The sequence below is a fragment of the Erinaceus europaeus genome, chromosome 1 (genome assembly GCF_950295315.1).
Source record: "Erinaceus europaeus chromosome 1, mEriEur2.1, whole genome shotgun sequence".
Classification (NCBI taxonomy): Eukaryota; Metazoa; Chordata; class Mammalia; order Eulipotyphla; family Erinaceidae; genus Erinaceus; species Erinaceus europaeus.
The window spans coordinates 81302820-81324230 of NC_080162.1; the positions used below are offsets into that span (position 1 = coordinate 81302820).

At 45.8% G+C, this 21411-nt stretch overlaps 1 protein-coding gene across 1 annotated transcript in view; it reads right to left on the reverse strand.

Moving 5' to 3' along the window:
• Nucleotides 1–21411, reverse strand: part of TGM2 (transglutaminase 2) — a 48719-nt gene that overhangs the window by 15032 nt on the left and 12276 nt on the right. The window contains exons 3-8 of the mRNA XM_016187505.2: nucleotides 21160–21402; nucleotides 18234–18352; nucleotides 8934–9062; nucleotides 7814–7991; nucleotides 1541–1676; nucleotides 258–361 (exon numbers count right to left, since the gene is read on the reverse strand). Of these exons, the coding sequence (XP_016042991.1) occupies nucleotides 258–361; nucleotides 1541–1676; nucleotides 7814–7991; nucleotides 8934–9062; nucleotides 18234–18352; nucleotides 21160–21402 (909 nt within the window). The remainder of the gene's footprint in view (nucleotides 1–257; nucleotides 362–1540; nucleotides 1677–7813; nucleotides 7992–8933; nucleotides 9063–18233; nucleotides 18353–21159; nucleotides 21403–21411) is intronic.

A 21411-nucleotide genomic window follows, 5' to 3' on the forward strand; every position in this document is an offset into this window, starting at 1 on the left:
CTTTGTGAGTATTAGTGATACTTCTTTCAGAGGGAAGAGAACAAAGATGCCACCTGATTTTTTTTTTCCTTCACACTCCCTTTTTTCTGATTCCCACCATGTGCATGAATCATTTTCAAATTTTGAAAGAAGCACTGTGCACTGCCCCTCCCCTCCCCCCAACCACCATGTGCTCTGTGTCAGAATCCCGGCTGTCAGCCACCAACCGAGGGACTCAAGTGAGTCCTCTGGGTGCCAGGACTCCCCCGCTAACCCACCTTCGCTCTTCTCCTGGGGTGTAGGGTCAAGAGCCTGCCACCCCTCGTACCCGGGCTGCAGATCTGGCCTGCTCATCCATGATTCCACCCAGCAGTGGAAGTTCCTGTTGTAGACATAAGGCAGAACATCAGGTGGGATACAAACAAATATTCACTGTGGCCTCCTTGGGCCCACAGCCCACACCCACACTGCCAGCCCCCTTCCTCCAGCCCTGTCCCTGTGGTCCCTTGCTCCAGGGAGTCTCTGTTCCACGTTGAAGCCTCTAGTGACAAGCTGTTGCCTTTGGCTCCATGGATTTCCAGACTCCAGGTAACACCATCACTGGTGCCCCTTCATGCACTGAGCCTAAACTTTCTTTCTTTTTGTTTTCTTTTAAATGGCCACCAAGGCTCAGTGCTGGCGCTATGAATCCACTGCTTTCAGAGGGCATTTTCTTTTCCTTTCTTCCTTTTTCTCTCTTCCTCTCTTTCTTTCTTTCTTCTCCCAGAGGGCATTTTCGTTTCTTTTCTCTCTCTCTCTCCCTCTCTCTCTCTCTCTCTCTCTTTCTTTCTTTTTTTTTTTTTTCTACTTTATTTGATAGGACACAGAGAAATAGAGAAAGGAGGGAAGATAAAGAGGGAGCGGGGGGCTGGGCAGTAGTGCACCAGGTTAAGCACACATGGTGCGAAGCACAAGGACCTGCGTAAGGATCCTGATTCGAGCCTCTGGCTCCCCACCTTGGGGGGGGAGGGCGCTTCACAAGAGGTGAAGCAAGCCTGCAGGTGTCTCTCTTCCTCCTCTGTCTTCCCCTCCTCTCTCGATTTCTCTCTGTCCTATCCAACAACAACAACAGTAACAATGATAGCAACAATAGTAACAACAATGGCAATAAAATGGAAAAAAAATGGCCTCCAGGAGCAGTGGATTCATAATGCAGGTACCAAGCCCCAGAGCTAACCCTGGAGGCAAAACAAAAAAAAAAAAAGAGAGAGAGAGATAGAGATAGAGACAGAGATATACCTGCAGACCTGCTTCACCATTTATAATGTGTCCCCCTTCAGGTGGGGAGGGGGTACTTGACCTCGGATCCTTTTGCATGGTATTGTGTGACATTCTCTATTCTTGCTCTTCCTTCACGCTGTCTCTAACCTGGTGGAGAGTCCTCTCCAAGCCCTGTTGCCTTCCTGTCAAATACTGGTCAACTTATAAACCCAGCAGAGATGTGACCTCTTCTGAGAAGTCTTCCCAGATTTCCTCTACCCACTCCACTACGTCCCTGCCCAGATCCCAGGCCCCACCTCACCAGATCATCTCACTCTTGCCACTCTGCAGTTCCCCAAACTCATTGCGGAAGTACTCAATCAGCAGGTTGCTGTTCTGGTCGTGGGCCGAGTTGTAGTTGGTCACCACTCGGGTGGGGATGCCGAGACACCTGAGCACTGAGGTGGGCAGAAAGGCACAGCATGAAAAGGGGGTCATGGGGGTGGTCGGAGGCTCTGGAGGCAGAGCTGTGCCATGTGCCCAGCTGTCCCTCAGGGAGCACCATTGCCAGCACCTAGTAAAGGAGAGTGTTTGCCACCCATCCCCAGCTTGGGTAAGGGCCCTCTCCTGGCTGGATGGTCACACCATCCCCCTCAGAGCCCTGCTAAACAAGGAGACTCTAAAGCACAAACCTGATAACAAATCCTCTACCAAGCCTTCAATGGCTCCCCATGACCTGGGGTGGGGGTGGGGGCAGCTAAGGCCAGATTTTCTACTGTGGCCCTTGGCCTTGTTGGGTCTGGCCCTAGACCACCACTCGTGCAGTCTGCTCCAGTCATATGCCTCCTTGCACTCCACGTTCCCACCAGCCACCGGGCATTGGCACAGGTCCCTGTCCCTGGGGCCAGGCAGGCCTCCCAGCCAGTGAGATCACCCCATCATTTACATTCATTGAAATACGTGAGTCATCACTACCCTCAAGTACATAGATAAGGGAGTCTGCAACAAGAACCCTGAGGGCAGGGAGGACTGTTAAGTGTTATGTGCCGTGCCATGCCATGCTATGCAGAAAGAGAGTCAGAAAGACACCACAGCACCAAAGCTTCCTTCAATGCTGTGGAGACCATGCTCGAACCTGGGTCATACACATGCACTCTCCAAGTGAGCAGTTTCACTGGCCCTGTCTTATGTTACATCTGCAGAGCCCTGTATACATCAGTGTACAGTAGTCAGCCAAATGCAGGAAGAGGCAAGTGTGACTGAGAGAGAAGGAAGAGAGAAAGGGGAAAGAGTGAAGGAATGAGAGAGATTTAGAGCAGGGCAGCACCAGAATAGGGACGGTCAAGAAGACCGTGCTGCTCAGGGCTGTGCTTCCAGGGCCTAGTCTTCCTCTGCTCGGGCCTGTCTTCCTCTCTAGCACAGGCTCATTGCTAAGGGGTTCTCCAATGTGTTGGGACACCGTCATCATGGAGGCGAGGACTGCATTGGAGGTCAAAGCATACTGCAGGGAGAGGCAGAGTGGGCCCTCACTGAAGAAGGGGGATTGCGGTGAGGTGGAGAAGTGGGCTGGCCTCTGCCTAGCTGCAGGAGTCCCGCTGGGTGCTCCAGCCAAATGGAATCATGGGTGTTTCCATTCCTTCATTTGTCAAAGTGCCTTTGGTATCTGTTGCAAAGGTTTAAGAAAATTCCGTGGCTGGGAGATAGCTCACTCCATAGAGGGCAGAGGACCTGGGTTCAAGCCCCCATCACTACATAGGTGCACCATGAACAATACCAGGCAAGTTCCGTGACCTGAGGCTTAGTGTAATGATGTCTCTCCTCCTTTCTCTACCTCTCTCTTTTCCTCTCTGTCTCTATCTAGAATTAAAAGAGGGAGGAGGGGAATGTCTGCTGGGAGTAGGGCAAAGGTCCAGTGAACAACAACAACAACAAAAAGCCAGCTAAAAAAAGAAATGAAACAGAAAGTCTTATGCAAGGTGACCTGTAGGAATTCGGTTTTACTTTTAGTTTTCACTGGGGCAGGGAAGTGACCCTGGTCCTGTGCCCACTATCCTCTGGGGCAAAAGCTTCCCAAGTGGCCCGGGAGTCTGACGGTAGGTGTGTGGGTGTGGAGGAGGCAGGAAGAAGCAGCAACGGCTGTCACCTCTTGCCTAGTTGCTGTGTCACTCATCAGCTGTGTGACCCTGGGAAAGCCAATTCCCCCACCATCTCCCCTGTAAGAATAGCTGCTCCTCCAAGCTGGTGACTCAGAGCAGCAGTGAGGGTGTGGCGCCTCTGTCTGACCTGGACCAAGGGTGGGCTAGCAGTGTCCCAGTGCCCCCTCTCTTGTCAGTGGCAGCCGACCCACAGACACTGAGAGAACATTCTAAGATTCAGCTCAGGAACTCCAGCTGCCCCTGGAAACTCACACCCCTGGACATGTCCTATGGATTAGGTGGGTTACTGTCATTTCCATTTTACAGGCAACTTGCCTGGGGCTTAGAGACACCAGTGTCTAAGACCTGAGTGAGCATCTTGCTACAGCAACTCTGCAGAGTGCTAAGAGACAGCGTATGGGCTACTGTACCCCTGAACCAGTCACAACATCCTGGGCTGTGAGTGTGAGAAGGCTCTTTCATTGGGGAGGGTAGAGGAAGCCCAGTCCAGTTGGGAGCTTCAGCCAGGGGGCCTCATAAGTGGAAGAGGACAAGATGAGGGCTGGTGAGGGCACTGCTCAGGGTCTAAGATCTGGTCTCAGACTCAGAAAAGCTGAGATAAGTTTCTTAGGTTTCTTGATAATAAAGATAATGATGATGATGATGATGATGATAATAATAATAATAATAATAATGGCCAATAGTACTATACAAGTATTTGCTGTTATGCACCAGAAATAATTTTTTGCACTGCATACATTCTAACTCATTTAATCCTTACAACTATCCCTGGGTAAAGGCTCTATTATTTTTTTTATATTTCATTCATTAATTTATATAATAGATAGAGATAGAAATTAAGAGGGAATGGGAAAGAGCAAGAGAGAGAAAGACCTCCAGCACTGCTTCACTGCTTGGGAAGCTTTACCCCTACAGGTGGGGACTGGCGGGCTCAAACCTGGGTGCTTGTACAAAGTAATGTGAGCACTCAACCACATGCACCACCACCCAGTTCCAAGGATCTATTATTTATATGTTTGTTTCTACTAGAACACTGCTCAGGTTGGGCTATTAGTAGCAGCTCTGGGATTGAATCTGGGACTTCCCACATGTAAATCTTATGTACAACCACCGTGTCTCTCCCTAGAAAGACACTGTTGCTATGCCCTTATTACAGATCACAATAGTTATATATAACAGAGTGGCTTAGCAATTTACCCAAAGACACACAGTGGGTAAGAAGCAGAGCTGGGTTTGGATTCGGGCCTCAGGCCCAGATTCTGAACTTGAAACACCACAGGATGCTAACCTTGAAACAACACAGGATGCTCACAGGATTGTATATTGGCCCTGACAATCTCTATCTCTAACATTTGTTGGACTTGAGTTTTCAAGAGCTGTTGGTATGCTTCTAATTCTGCTTCTAAAAACCCCTTTTGTTTCATTTGGTTTAATCCCCCCTGCTTAACACTGTATTCTATTTACATAAACCACTGTTAACTAAGCACCACCCTCCCTCCAGGGCATTGGTGGTTCAGTGGTAGAGTTCTTGCCTGCTCTGCCCCCTCTCCTTGTCACACCCTGATTTTCACCAATCTCTTTTTGCTCCATCCTCTCTACGTCACATCCAGTTTACACCCTACTGGGCCAGTATATATAAGGACAGGATTTTGATTATATTTAGTTTAGTTTAGTTTAGCTTAGCTTGGCTTAGATTGTGCTGTGTTCTGCATGAATAAAGAGATACTGCGTACAGCTCAGCCATGAGTTCCTGGTCGTCTGTCTCTTCCTGCAAAGCCAGCCCGACAAAGAGCTTAAATTTTTTGTAAATCAGGTTGCAAAAGCAATAAAATATCTAGGAATAAACCTAACCAAAAAAGTGAAGGACTTGTATACAGATAATTATGAGTCATTACTCAAGGAAATTGAAAAAGACACAAAGAAGTGGAAAGATAATCCATGCTCATGGGTTGGAAGAATTAACATCATCAAAATGAATATATTACCCAGAGCCATATACAAATTTAATGCTATCCCCATCAAGATCCCAAACACATTTTTTTTTACAAGAACAGAACAAATGCTATAAATGTTTATCTGGAACCAGAAAAGACCTAGAATTGCCAAAACAATCTTGAGACAAAAGAACAGAACTGGAGGCATCACACTCTCAGATCTCAAACTGTATTATAGGGCCATTGTAATAAAAACTGCTTGGTACTGGAATATAAATAGACACACTCACCAGTGGAATAGAATTGAGAGCCCAGAAGTAAGGCCCCTACACCTATGGACATGTAATCTTTGACAAAGGTACCCAAACTATTAAATGGGGAAAGCAGAGTCTCTTCAACAAATGGTGCTGGAAACAATGGGTTGAAACATGCAGAAGAATGAAACTGAACCACTGTATTTCACCAAATACAAACGTTAATTCCAAGTGGATCAAGGACTTGGATGTTAGACCAGAAACTATCAGATACTTAGAGGAAAATATTGGCAGAACTCTTTTTTGCATACATTTTAAAGACATCTTCAATGAAACGAATCTAATTACAAAGAAGACTAAGGCAAGTATAAATCAATGGGACTACATCAAATTAAAAAGCTTCTTCACAGCAAAGAAACCACTACCCAAACCAAGAGACCCTCTCACAGAATGAAAGAAGATCTTTACATGTCATACATCAGACAAGAGTTTAATAACCAAAATATATAAAGAGCTTGCCAAACTCAACCACAAGAAAACAAATGACCCCATCCAAAAATGGGGGGAGGACATGGACAGAATATTCACCACAGAAGAGATCCAAAAGGCTGAGAAACACATGAAAAAATGCTCCAAGTCTCTGATTGTCAGACAAATGCAAATAAAGACAAGAATGAGATGCCACTTCACTCCTGTGAGAATGTCATACATCAGAAAAGGTAACAGCAGCAAATGCTGGAGAGGGTGTGGGGTCAAAGGAACCCTCCTGCACTGCTGGTGGGAATGTCAATTGGTCCAACCCCTGTGGAAAGCAGTCTGGAGAACTCTCAGAAGGCTAGAAATGGACCTACCTTATGATCCTGCAATTCCTCTCTTGAGGATATATCCTAAGAAATTCAACACACCCATCCAAAAAGATCTGTGTACACCTATGTTCTTAGCAGCACAATTTGTAATAGCCAAAACCTGGAAGCAACCCAGGTGTCCAAGAACAGATGAGTGGCTGAGTAAGTTGTGGTATATATACACAATGGAATACTATTCAGCTATAAAAAATTATGATTTCAACGTTTTCAGCCGATTTTGGATGGAGCTTGAAGAAGTCATGTTAAGTGAGATAAGTCAGAAACAGAAGGATGAATATTGGATGATCTCACTCTCTGGCAGAAGCTGAAAAACAAGACCAGAAGAGAAAACACAAGTAGAACCTGAATTGGAATTGGCATGTTGCACCAAAGTAAAAGACTCAGGCGGGTGGGTGGGAAGGGGAGAATACAGGTCCAAAAAAGATGACAGAGGACCTAGAGGGGGTTGTATTGTTATATGGAAAACTGGGAAATGTTATGCATGTACAAACTATTGTATTTACTGTCGAATGTAAAGCATTAATCCCCCAATAAAGAAATTTTAAAAAATCAGGTTGCATTAACTAGAAGCTGCACAAGGCCAACTTCTGTGCTGAGCAGCTGTCACCCCCCCCACACACACACATTTGGAGGGAGATACCACTGTTTCATGTTATAGAGGAGGAAACTGAGGCCCATAAAGAAGTTATTTGCTCAAAATTGCAGAACAAGTGAGTAGAAGAGTGGGGATTTAAAATGTATTCACACTGATTTCAAAGCTCAGATTCCTCATTCTGAGCCCACACCATATCCCAATGACATACTTAAAAATTTCTTTCTTTCTTTCTTTCTTCCTTTCTTCCTTCCTTCCTTTCTTTTTTTCTTTCTTGTCACCAAGATTATCACTAGGGCTTGGTGCCTACATGATGGATCTACCACTCCTGGTGGGTATTTTTTTCTGTCTTCTATTCCCCCCCCCCCATTTTATCTGATAGCACATAGAGAAATTGAGAGGGGAGAGAAGATAAAGAAAAAGTGAGAGAGACACTTGCTGACCTGCTTCAGCGCTCAGCTCACAAAGATTCCCCCTACAGGTGGGGAGTGGGTAGTTAAAACTGGGCCCTTCCACATGATAATGTGTGCACTTAACCAAGTGTGCCACTGCCCATTGCCCCTTGACATCCCTTGATCTTAACATGCACCTGAGGGGTGATTATTGGGAAAAGGACCAGATTAGGTAGCCACTTGATCCAGGCCACATGGTAGCATTTCTGGTGGCCTTGGTGACATCAGCAAGACCAGAGCAAAACTGGGGTCTTTTGATTTTCATGTGAGTGCTCCCTGAGCCCTGTCCTGGAGCTCATGAGGGCTGACGGCAGGTCCCAGGACCCCGGGGTGCCACTCACCTGTGCAGGCCACAGCGGCGAAGACCCAGCACTGGCCGTACTTGACATGCTGGCAGCTGAAGTTCTTCCAGCGCCGCAGGATGTCCACACTGCCGATCCAGAACATGGGACTGACGCCATCCCCGTAGTCGTTGTCCCAACGTCCCAGCAGCACGCCCTTGTCATCATTGCAGTTGACCTGAAAGCAGTGAGACATCAGAGCGCCTGAGGAGAGGGTAGTGGCTGGGCCAGGCTAAGCCCAAGTTTAGCATTAAGTAACAGGCAGGGAGGGATCCCCAGGGTAGGGGAGCAGCAGGGAGGGGCAAAGTCTTGAGGAGTGACATTATGGTAAGATCAGGTTGGCTGGGGTTGGAGAGAGAGAGAGAAGGGAGGAGAGATGCAGGGGGTCAAGGCTGGAATCTTGATGTGAATTTGTCTAGTGACTGACAAGCGGTGTTCTGAATTTTTCCAAAACCAGTTTCTGCCCAGGTCCTCATTTTCCCAAACACTACTGCCCTGAGAAAGAAAGTCATTATCCTGACCCTGGGCCCGAGGTCTGGTTTGGGCTGGCCCCACCTACCTCTGCAGCACGTGTCCAGCCCCCAGGCCCTCAGAACTCCCACTAAAGTGGAAGTTTAAAGACCCCCACCCCCCAACCTCACTGAAGTAAGATCACTCTCACACACCTGACTCACTTCAAATGCACCAGCAGGCTGTCATTCATTTTTCCACAGAGCACTCCTCAGCTCTGGCTGATGGTGGTGCTGGGGAATGAACCTGGGACCTCAGAGCCTCAGGCATGAAAGTCTCCCCAGTCCTCAAGGGACATTTTGACGGATGTCTGTCTCCTCCCACCCACCCATCCACTAGAATAAAAGCTCTATTTAATTACAGACTGTCTCATGAGGTTATTTCCATTTGTGAATGAATGAATAAAGTACTTGGAGGGACCATTTGGTATTGATGTCATTGTGTAGATTTCCTCTCAGACAAGTTCTCTTGTCTGAGACTTACTTATCCACTGGGTCCCCCATTAATACCACCCTGCCCAGCAGGAGGTGTGGCTATTGGTCTCACAGGAAGGGAGAAAACTAATGGGGCCCATCATGGCTGACCCTGGGGGGAGGTGCCTTGCACTCACCATAACGCTCACCACCCGGGCAACATAGACAGGGCTGGCACGGCGGGAGCAATCCCTGCCAGAGTCCTTCAGGAACTTAGGGTTGACATCCAGGAGTGTCAGGCAGATGTCCAGGATTCCATCTTCAAACTGTCAGAGGAAACAAGAATCAAGTGAAGGAGCTGAGAAGTCACCTCCTCCAGGCAGACTGACTTGATGTCCAGCAGATGTCTCACCCCAGAGAGGTTTGGTGTCTACTGCAACTCTGTGATGCCAGCTTCATCTGGCCCAGGAGGGGGTAGGGTGGGAGAATGGCTGAGGACATGAGGAAGTGAGAGGAATATGTCTGCATCCAGAAATGACTAGGGGAACTTGGGAAGTTTGTGTCCCTGGAACTTCCCTTCCCAACAGCATGACCTCAGGATGGCCATTGGCCCTTTCCTATCTTGGCTTAGCCAGAGCTCCCATTTCCTCTCCACTGACTCACCCTGCAGAGCTGACCGGGTCTCCTTGCCCCAGCCCCAGCTGCACACACTGCCCTGACTGGAGAAAATTCCAGTTATGCAGCTAATCTCAACGCTCCTCTGGTTCCATGGCACCCAGTGTAAAATCTAGATCTCTGTCCTTTCCCTCTCTGACCTCATCACTCACCACTCTCACTCACATGCTCTACCCCAGGGCCCTTGCACCTGCCATTTCCTTTGCTAGGAATACACTTCCTTTATACGTCAAAACTTCTCACCTTGCAGCACAACACAAAATGTTCTTTATCAAAAGCAGTACTCCATGGCACCTTCCATCGGACACTCTCAAAGACTCTAAGTCTCAAAGACTACCATCTAACCCTCACTCCCGAGTCTGGGGTCTTATCCCCCACCAGACCTCATCACAGGTCCCCCTTCGTGCAGCTCTCCATGACTCAAGCTTTCTCTGCTCAAAGGTCCTGTCGTCAGCCTGACATCCAGAGACATTTCTTACTCTAGATCACTTCACTGAAGACACTGCACACAGCCTTCGGTGCCCCACTCAAGGACTGCCTACATCAGAGCCTGCCCTGGCCCCCTTGAATGCCTTCCTTCCTTTTGGTTTTATCGTTCTGCATGGTGAAGGATTCTAGAAACTTTATGAGGGCTATGCACTTCAACCCAGCACAAGCCTGGCCACAGAATAGGAACCCAGAAAAATGAAAGAAAGGAAGGGCCTGGCCTTGAGCTAGTTCTCAGGGTGGGGAAATACAGACAAGGGAAATGAGAACCAATTCATTCTGAATAGATTTTATGTATCCTGGTCAAACCATCACTGCATTTACAACCCACAACGGACTGCCATTGTGATTCAGATACTGAGATGAGGAAGCTTTGGCCAGTCACCTCTGAGCTGCTGGTCATATGGGGAGTGTCCCTCAGGCTGGCTGGAGGCGGGGTGGGGGTGGGAGTTGCTGAGAGAAAGTAAAACCCACCCCAGGAGATCAACACCCCAAACATACCCAGAGTCTGAGGGACCAGGGATAAGATGACTATACTTCATAAGGCTTCTCAGGAATGTCTCTCTCTCTTTCTCCATTCCCTTATTAAAATAAACAAAGTATTTTTTTTTAAAAAGGGATAAATATGGAGATTGGGTGGCGGGAATTGTGTGTAGAACTGTACCTCTCTTATCCTATGGTTTTGTTAATGTCTCCTTCCTTAAATAAAAAAAAAAAAGGGATAAATAATCACCAGGAGTGGTGGATCCATCATGCAAGCATGGAGCCCTAACAATAACCTTGCTGGGAATTTAAAAAAGAAAGAAAGAAAGAAAGAAAGAAAGAAAGAAAGAAAGAAAGAAAGAAAGAAAGGAAGGAAGGAAGAAAGAATATTGATGGGAGGCTGATGGTGGACCTCAGAGTCTTGCTTTGGGGAATTAGCAAGGCTGGTCTGCTAAGGGAGGATGGACCTCATGGAACAGAGGTGACCTGCCCAGCTGAGACAGCAGTCACCCATGATGACCCATAGATCCATGAGAAGCCCCTCATGGTGGCTGCTTAAGCCTCTGTGTTTGGGGATTGTTTATTTCATAGCAGTAGCTACCTGATACAACCAGACCAGTAGTTCTCCAAGTATGGTCATTGGATAGGCAGCATGGAAACTGGTTAGAAATATATATTCTGGGGCTGGGTGGTGCCACACTTGGTTGAGCACACATGTTACAAGGCACAAGGACCTGAGTTCGAGTCCCCATCCCCACCTGTAGGGGGAAAGCTTTGCAAGTGGTGAAGCTGTGCTATAGGTGTCTCCCTCCTTCTTGATCACCCTCTCCCTCTCGATTTCTGGCTGTCTCTATCCAATAAATAAAACCTAATAAAATTTAATTAAAAAGGTAAAGATTTATTCTTAGCCTCCACCCTAATCCACTGGATCAGAAACTATGGTGATATGAGTCCGAGGCCTTGCACATACATAGTTCTATCAATCCCAGTCTGGCATTTTTGTTCTTTTTATTTCATATAGAGAGAGGGAAAGAGAGAGGCAGAGAAAGAAATAAAGAGACATAATACATGATGATGTGAGCATGTAGGGTTTCCCACAGTGCTGCGGTGCTCATCTGTGGTACCAGGGTTTGAATCTAGGGTTCAAATTCCTCTTACAACCTTACCAGGTGAGCTCTCCCCTGGTCCCCCAAACCTGTGTTTTAACACACTTTTCCAGTAAATCTGATGCAAGTCCAAGTTTAGGAAATTCTGGCCTAGGGCCAACAAGATAGTTCACCTAGGGTGTGCCTGCTTTGCCGTGTGTGTGAACCAGATTCAAGCCTGGCCCCTATCACATAGAGGGAAGCTTTAGGACTTCCAGAGGCAGAGCCATGAGCAGCAGATCGCTTTCTCTCCTCTCCGCTCCTCTCCTCTCCTCTCCTCTCCTCTCCTCTCCTCTCCTCTCCTCTCCTCTCCTCTCCTCTCCTCTCCTCTCCTCTCCTCTCCCCTCCTCTCCTCTCCTCTCCTCTCCCCTCCCCTCCCCTCCCCTCCCCTCCCCTCCCCTCCCCTCCCCTCCCCTCCCCTCCCCTCCCCTCTCCTCTCCTCTCCTCTCCTCTCCTCTCCTCTCCTCTCCTCTCCTGGATCAACTAGGAATACCAAAGGAGACCACCCTGGACCAAAACAAGAGAGGACTAGAATGACCACAGAAACCCAGTAAATCACCCGTGAGTACAAACACATGTGGCTGGTGACAGAGAGGAGAGAGGAGCCTAAGGAAAGATTAAGTGACTGCTAACAGTTCAGCAGTTAATCAGTTGAGACACCACTTCCAGTCTGTTCCACCAACAAGGGGAAAGCTGAAGGGAGGAGAGGACTCCCCAGAGACTCACCAAGTGCAACTCTGAGTCTCCATTGCTACTACCCTCAGAATCTGGAGCAGCGACAGGGAGGGACACCAGGGGACAGAGATATAACCGGGAAACTCAGGAGAAGACCTATACCTCGGTGGCATAGCTGAGGGGCTGTGAAAGTCTCTTTGCATAACCACTGGATTATCTCTGCCACACCCTGCTTTATCTCTTAGTTAGGAGTCAGTGATTAAGCTAAGAAGCCTATTGATAGTTTAAAAGCCCTCAGGCTCCCATAGCCTAAAGGGAAGAAAAAAAAAAGAGGCTTTTAAACCACTGAGCTCCAACTCAGGGATTGAAACAACTGTTAACATCCACCACTGTGAACACTTTAATTAACTTACTTAGACACAAGTCAATCCAGGCAATAGTGATCAATAATTTGAAAAGTACTGATAAAGGGAACTCATAACATAATATATAAAATGGTTAAAACAACAAGAAAAAATATTGGAGAATCGAACCAGGACAAGAGTCCAGCTAAAAGTCCTCCAGAGGTTGAAGCACAAAACAACGAGTTCAACATCCAAACATTAGCTAAGGAAATAATAACAGGAGTGAGTAAAGAATCTGAAAAAATTGTAATCAGAAATGCAGGAACAAGAAATGAGAATATGGAAGAAAATACTAATTATCTCATGGTTATTAGAGAGCTGAAAGCTGAAATAGCTGAGCTAAGAAGGCAACTAGTTGAACAAGCTAAAACAGTGTCAGAGCAGGGCAACAAAATAGATGAACTCCAGAAAGCAGTAGAGGGCAGAGAGAATAGAATCTATGAGGCTGGAGACAGAATTAGCAAGATTGAGGATGAATTAGAGACAACTAAAAAAGAAGTAAGAGATCTCAAAAAGAGATTAAGAGATGCTGAAAACAACAATAAAGTCCTATGGGATGACTTCAAAATAAACAATATACGCATTATTGGCTTAACAGAGGAAGAAAGAGAAGGAGAGGAAGAAAGCATTTTCCAGGCCATAATAGTTGAAAACTTCTCTAGTCTAAACAACATCAAAGACATAAAGATTCAAGAAGCCCAGAGGGTCCCAAACAGAATTAACCCAGACCTAAAGACACCAAGACATATCATACTTAGAATGGAAAGGAATAAGGATAAAGAAAGGATCCTGAAGGCTGCAAGAGAAAAACAAAGAGTCACCTACAAAGGAAAACCCATAAGATTAGCAGCAGACTTCTCCATACAAACACTACAGGCCAGAAGAGAATGGCAAGATATCTATCAAGTGCTCAATGAGAAAGGCTTTCAACCAAGAATGCTATATCCTGCTAGACTGTCATTCAGACTAGATGGAGGCATCAAAACCTTCTCAGACAAGCAACAGTTGAAGGAATCAACTATCACCAATCCTGCCCTGAAAGAAGTTCTGAAAAGACTCCTATAAACAACCAGACCACCACAAATAGGACATATATAAAAACACTCTAAAACTCTACAAGAATGGCGTTAAAATATCTTCAATCTTTGATATCAATAAATGTCAATGGCCTGAATTCACCTATCAAAAGACACAGAGTAGGAAGATAGATCAGAAAACACAACCCAACAATATGCTGTCTACAGGAAACCTACCTAACTCAACAAGACAAACACAGGCTTAAAGTGAAAGGATGGAAAACTATCATTCAAGCCAATGGCCCACAAAAAAGGGCAGGAACAGCTATTCTCATATCTGACATGATAGGCTTTAAAATAGATAAGATTAAAAAAGATAGGAATGGACACTACTTAATGCTCAGAGGATCAGTCAATCAAGAGGACTTAACAATTATTAACATCTATGCACCCAATGAGAAGCCATCTAAATACATCAAACTTCTACTGAAAGAGCTACAGCAATATATTAACAGTAACACAATCATAGTAGGGGACTTCAACACCCCACTCTCTCAACTTGACAGATCATCCAGGAAGAAAATCAATAAAGACATAAGGGAGCTAAATGAAGAGATAGATAAACTAGAACTATTGGACATTTTCAAAGTCATTCATCCCAAGAAACTGAAATACACATTTTACTGAAATCCACATGGGTCATTCTCAAGGATAAACCATATGTTAGGCCACAAAGACAGCATCAACCAATTCAAGAGCATTGAAATCATCCCAAGTATCTTCTCAGACCACAGTGGAATTAAACTAACACTTAACAATCAACAAAAGATTAGTAACAGTCCCAAAGTGTGGAAGCTCAACAGTACACTTCTTAACAACTTCTGGGTCAAGAGGAAATAAAGGAAGAAATCAAAGTGTTTCGAGACTTCAATGAAAATGAAGACACAAGCTACCAAATATCTGGGACACAGCTAAAGCAGTCCTAAGAGGGAAGTTCATAGCTATACAAGCACAAATTAGGAAACAAGAAAAAGCACAAATAAACAGCCTGATTGCACATCTTAAAGACCTACAAGAACAACAACAAAGGAACCCTAAAACAACCAGAAGGACAGAAATCACTAAAGTTAGGGCAGAAATAAATAACATTGAGAATAGGAAAACCATACAAAAGATCAATGAAAGTAAATGTTGGTTCTTCGAAAGAGTAAACAAAATCGACAAATCTTTAGCCAAACTCACAAAACAAAAAAGGGAGAAGACCCAAGTAAATTGGATAGTAAATGAAAGAGGAGATATCACAACAGACACTGCAGAAATTCAACATATCATGCGAGGCTTCTATGAACAACTATATGCCACCAAGCTAGAGAACCTGGAAGAAATGGACGATTTCCTAGATACCTACCAACTTGCAAAACTAAGTAAAGAGGAAGTGGATAACATGAACAGGCCCATCACAGCTAATGAAATTGAAACAGTTATCAAAAATCTCCCCAAAAATGAAAGTCCTGGACCAGATGGTTTTACAAATGAATTCTACAAAACCTTCAAAGAAGAACTAATACCTCTACTTTTAAAAGTCTTCCAGAAGATTGAAGACACTGGAATACTCCCTGCCAGCTTTTATAAAACCAACATCACTCTGATCCCAAAAGCAGATAGGGACACAACCAAAAAATGAAAACTACAGACCAATATCTCTGATGAACATAGATGCGAAAATATTGAACAAAATTCTAGTCAACCAAATACAGCAGTATATCAAAAAGAATGTTCATCATGACCAAATGGGGTTTATCCCAGGCATGCAAGGTTGGTTTAATATACATAAATCAATCAATGTGATCACCACATCAATAAAAGCAAGACCAAAAACCACATGGTCATATCAATAGATGCAGAGAAAGCCTTTGACAAAATACAACATCCTTTTATGATCAAAACACTACAAAAAATGGGAATAGATGGAACATTCCTCAAGATAGTGGAGTCTATATATAGCAAACCTACAGCCAACATCATACTCAATGGTGAAAAACTGGAAGCATTTCCACTCAGATCAGGTACTAGACAGGGCTGCCCACTGTCACCATTACTATTCAATATAGTGTTGGAAGTTCTTTCCATAGCAATCAGGCAGGAGCAAGGAATTAAAGGCATACAGATTGGAAGAGAAGAAGTCAAACTCTCCTTATTTGCAGATGACATGATAGTATACATGGAAAAACCTAAGGAATCCAGCAAGAAGCTTTTGGAAATCATCAGGCAATACAGTAATGTGTCAGGCTATAAAATTAACATTCAAAAGTCAGTGGCATTCCGCTATGCAAACACTAAGTTAGAAGAAGATGAAATCCAGCAACCTGTTCCTTTTTCTATAGCAACAAAAACTATAAAATATCTAGGAATAAACCTAACCAAAGAAGTGAAAGACTTGTATACGGAAAATTATGAGTCACTACTCAAAGAAATAGAAAAAGACACAAAGAAGTGGAAAGATATTCCATGTTCATGGGTTGGAAGAATTAACATCATCAAGATGAATATATTACCCAGAGCCATCTACAGATTTGATGCTATCCCCATCAAGATCCCAACTACATTTTTTTGGAAAATAGAAAAAATGATACAAATGTTTATCTGGAACCAGAAAAGACCTAGAATTGCCAAAACAATCTTGAGAAAAAAGAACAGAACTGGAGGCATCACACTCTCAGATCTCAAACTGTATTATAGGGCCATTGTCATCAAAACTGCTTGTTAGTGGAACATGAACAGACACACTGTCCAGTGGAATAGAATTGAGAGCCCAGAAATGAGGCCCCACACCTATGGACATCTAATCTTTGACAAAGGGGCCCAGACTATTACATGGGGAAAGCAGAGTCTCTTCAACAAATGGTGTTGGAAACAATGGGTTGAAACATGCAGTAGAACGAAACTGAATCACTGTATTTCACCAAATACAAAAGTAAATTCCAAGTGGATCAAGGACTTGGATGTTAGACCACAAACTATCAAATACTTAGAGGAAAATATTGGCAGAACTCTTTTCCGCATACATTTTAAAGACATCTTCAATGAAACGAATCCAATTACAAAGAAGACTAAGGCAAGTATAAACCTATGGGACTACATCAAATTAAATAGCTTCTTCACAGCAAAAGAAACCACTACCCAAACCAAGAGACCCCTCACAGAATGGGAGAAGATCTTTATATGCCATACATCAGATAAGCATTTAATAACCAACATATATAAAGAACTTGCCAGACTCAACAACAAGACAACAAATAACCCCATCCAAAAATGGGGGGAGGACATGGACAGAATATTCACCACAGAAGAGATCCAAAAGGCTGAGAAACACATGAAAAAAATGCTCCAAATCTCTGATTGTCAGAGAAATGCAAATCAAGACAACAATGACATATCACTTCACTCCTGTGAGAATGTCATACATCAGAAAAGGTAACAGCAGCAAATGCTGGAGAGGGTGTGGGGTCAAAGGAACCCTCCTGCACTGCTGGTGGGAATGTCAATTGTCCAGCCTCTGTGGAGAACAGTCTGGAGAACTCTCAGAAGGCTAGAAATGGACCTACCCTATGACCCTGCAATTCCTCTCCTGGGGATATAACCTAAGGAACCCAACACATTCATCCAAAAAGATCTGTGTACACATATGTTTTTGGCAGCACAATTTGTAATAGCCAAAACCTGGAAGCAACCCAGGTGTCCAACAGCAGATGAGTGGCTGAGCAAGTTGTGATCTATATACACAATGGAATACTACTCAGCTGTAAAAAATGGTGACTTCACCGTTTTCAGCCAATCTTGGATGGACCTTGAAAAAATCATGTTGAGTGAAATAAGTCAAAAACAGAAGGATGAATATGGGATGATCTCACTCTCAAGCAGAAGTTGAAAAACAAGATGAGAAAAGAAAACACAAGTAGAACCTGAAATGGAATTGGCGTATTGCACCAAAGTAAAAGACTCTGGGGTGGGTGGGTGGGGAGAATACAGGTCCATGAAGGATGACAGAGGACCTGGTGGGGGTTGTATTGTTAAGTGGGAATCTGGGGAATGTTATGCATGTACAAACTATTGTATTTACTGTTGAATGTAAAACATTAATTCCCCAATAAAGAAATAAATTTTTAAAAAAAAGAGGGAAGCTTTGGTGCAGTGGCATCTTTCCTTCTCTCCTTTTGTCTCTGTATCTGTCTGAAAAAGTCAGCCTGGAGTGGTGAAACCTGGGATTGAGGCAAAATAAAAAGAAACACTGATCTAGACAATGAGTTAAAGCTGCCTATGTTTAGCATGTGGTAAACATTTTCCAAGTGCTGCCTACTGTCTGAAAATGAGACATCATATACCTCCCACACCCACTACTCCTAAAGGCTTCCCTTATTCTCTCACCACTTTTAGTCCTGGGGTGCAGCTCCCACAGTGGGCAGGGACAGTCTTTGCTCTGTGATGTCAGGTCTGGCCCGGCCCCTCTCTGAGCTCCAGACTGCATAGGGGTGGGCTCCTCTAAGTTCCTCTCACATCTTGGAGGCTTTGGCTGTCTCTGACACTGTGGGGCTGAGGTGTGTGGGGAGACCTACCTGACCATAGTTCCAAGGGATGTTCTTGATAAACTTGGCGGAGCCCTGGTAGATAAAGCCCTGCTGTGTCAGCACATACTCCTGCCGCTCCTCCTCTGAGTCCAGGTATACGGCATCCGCTGCGGGAAGGGAGGGGAGAGAGGGCTTTCAGTGCTGGGGCCCCCCACCAAGGCTCTGTGGGATGGTCAGCTATGCTCACTCTTACAGCTGGGAAGAAAGTAAACCTGAAAGTGACTGAACACCATGAGTTCTTCACCTCTTAGGCTCTGACACTGCAGTCATCATCAGCCTTCACAGAGGAGCTATGACTCTGCATCCCTGGTCAAGTGGGAGAAAGGGTGAAAAGAGCCACGGTGTCCTCTACCTCCCCAGTGATAGTGTCAGTGCTCATCAAATTATCCCCATGCCCAACCGGGGCTCAGTCTAGTAGAGAGGGTACCATTGAGGGGAAGAAGCCTCTCACATGAGCAAAGTGGCTCCCTGGAGGGAGCTCAGAGGCCAGCTGGCCCTGACACAAGCCTGCACACACTATGTCCTCCAGGAAGAGTGCTTTCTCGGCCCTACACCCCACCCCACCAATGCCCAACTTCCTGCCCTAGGATGTGGGTCAAGTTAATCACAACACTGCTTGGCTGACCACCACCTTAACCTGCCAGGCAGGGACATTCCCTGAACCCTGTCCCCTGAACTCTGAAAACCCTGAGATGTTATTGAGGGGGGACAAAAACCACCACATTCCACCAACTAGTTTCTACTGGATCAGGCAGAGGGAAATCAAAGTGCACACAAGAGCAAGCAGGGCTGCCTCTGTCTCTCGAGCCATTCCATTTGGCCACAGGGCCACCGGGGCCAGGGTACTCATTGCGACACCTGCCAGTGATGAGACAACCGAGGTGACTTCTGCCCCAGGGGTGGGACCAGGCCCTGCTGGGAATTCTTGACTCTTCTGAAGAGCCAGCAGATGTGTGCAGACCCTCCTTTCTATGTGGAAAGTCTTTGAAGATACATTATAGAGGGAAGTAACTAGGTTGGTGGGTAATCTGTTCTGTGGGATCCTTTTATGCTTGAGAGAGACAGAGAGAAATCTGTAAAGACAGTTATGTCTCCAAAAATACATACCCCAATCTGAGGTGCATCAGCCTGCCAAAATGGTGGACAGCTGTGTTCCCTAAGGTAGTGGCATAAAGGGGAGTTACTTCTCTGTGTATCTGCAGAAAGGATGTCTTCCCTTCTTGCTTTACTTTTAAAAAAGTATTATATTTTACTTTAATGAGAGTAATATATATATTTGACACCTGCAGACCTGCTTCACTGCCTGTGAAGTGACTCCCCTGCAGGTGGGGAGCCGGGGGCTCGAACTGGGATCCTTACGCCTGTCATTGTGCTTTGTGCCACGTGTGTTTAGGAGCTGCGATACCACCCAACTCTCGAGAGCAATATATTTACATATATGAAGAGAGAGAGAGAGAGAGAGAGAGGTTCCAGAACACTGCTCAGCTTTGGCTTATGGTGGTGCTGGGAACTAAACCTGGGACTGTGGACCCTCAGGCATGACAGTCATTTGCAAAACTAGTATGTTGTTTCCTCAGCTTACATCTTACTCTTCTAATAAGGAACAAAAGGCACAATGTGTACAAGGGGAAAATAAAGAGGCATCTTTCTGTTCACATATGTTGTAAAATGCCCCCAAATGCAAAAAAAAAAAGAAATAAAATAAAATAAAGTTGAGTGTTGGGCAGTACACAGCTTCCCCCTACTTAACCCGGAGGTCTATTTACATAACCACTAGAATCGCCCTGCCTGCAGGGCATTGGTTTAATCCCCATTGGTTCACACTCCTTTTGCTCCGCCCCCTCTCCTAGACACACCCTGATTTCCACCACTCTCTTTTCGCTCCACCCTCTCTATGTCACATCCTGTTTCCACCCTACTTGGCAAGTATATATACAGCTGCTCTTCTGTTTGAACACACTTGGAATTGCCTTCCAGCTCTGAGAGTCCCAGAGTCTTTCTCCTGCAACGCTAGCCTGGCAGGAGTTCCTGATCCCTCTCCCACGCAGCAGCCTACTAGGTTGGCTCCAGTCAAGTTCTCTCCAACCCAGAGAGCACTTGCTTGGGAAGAAGCACCCTCAGGCTATCCCGGCAGTTGCGGCCCAGTGAGAAGTGGATGCTGGGGAGACCACAGGGTCTGTCCCAGGCCCAGGCTCTGAGGAGAAGCACCTACATTCCTGTCCTCATTCCTACCTTACTCTAGAGAAGCAGGAAGGAGACCTTCCAATTCAACTACCCTGTGAGTTAGAGGGACTCTGAGGCCTGAGAAGTGAGGGGCAGCCCCACCACCTCCCTCCTTCTGAGGTCTCCTCAGCATTCTGAGTTCTCCCCTCTGACTCAAGTTTCATCAGGTTCTGCCCACTTATTAAAGGAGCTGCCAAAGTCCACTTAACCACTCCGAGCCTATTTCCTGCCTATGGAAAGTGGACCTGACACCACCCCTTGGGGCTGCTGAGAGGAAGAATTGAGCCAGTGTACAAGCAGGCACTGAAGTAACCACAGTGCTCCTGTCTGTCTCCTAGCTGCTTTCACCCAAGTCATCCTAGGAGGCCTCAAACAGATCCCAGACCTGGGCATCAGCTGGGCACCTGAGTGGGGGTTCTGCACCCAGGCCACCTCCACAACATGCTCACAGTGCCATAGGGTGGGAAGCCTTGGGTTTCTGTGTGCTTCTGGAAAAGCAAGATGGGCTGCCACAAACCCAGCTCCTTATCTGCAAATAGGAATAACAGATGGCCTCATAGCATGGAGGTTCTGTGAGGCAAAACACAGCACTGGCATGACTTCCCCATCCTCCTCTCACCCTATGCACCTCCATGGGAGCCTCTAGTTCTGCCTGTGTCCCCACCCTACCCAAGGGAGCAGTACCACTTACCTGGGCACCAGGCATTGAAGAGCAGAGTGAAGTTGCCCAGCATGAAGCTGGAGCCCTGGTAGCCAGTGGAGGTCTCAAGGCTGAGGTGGTACAGGCCAATGGGAGCATTGGCCGGGGTGCTGAGCTTTAAGAAAAGTGTTGTGTCCTGCTGGTCCAGCACAGCGGCTGCCCAGGCGCCTTCCTCCTCGGCACTGGACAGTGAGAATCGAGCTTTTGTCCCGGTCTCCGTGCTGGGATTCGGGCCTATGAAGG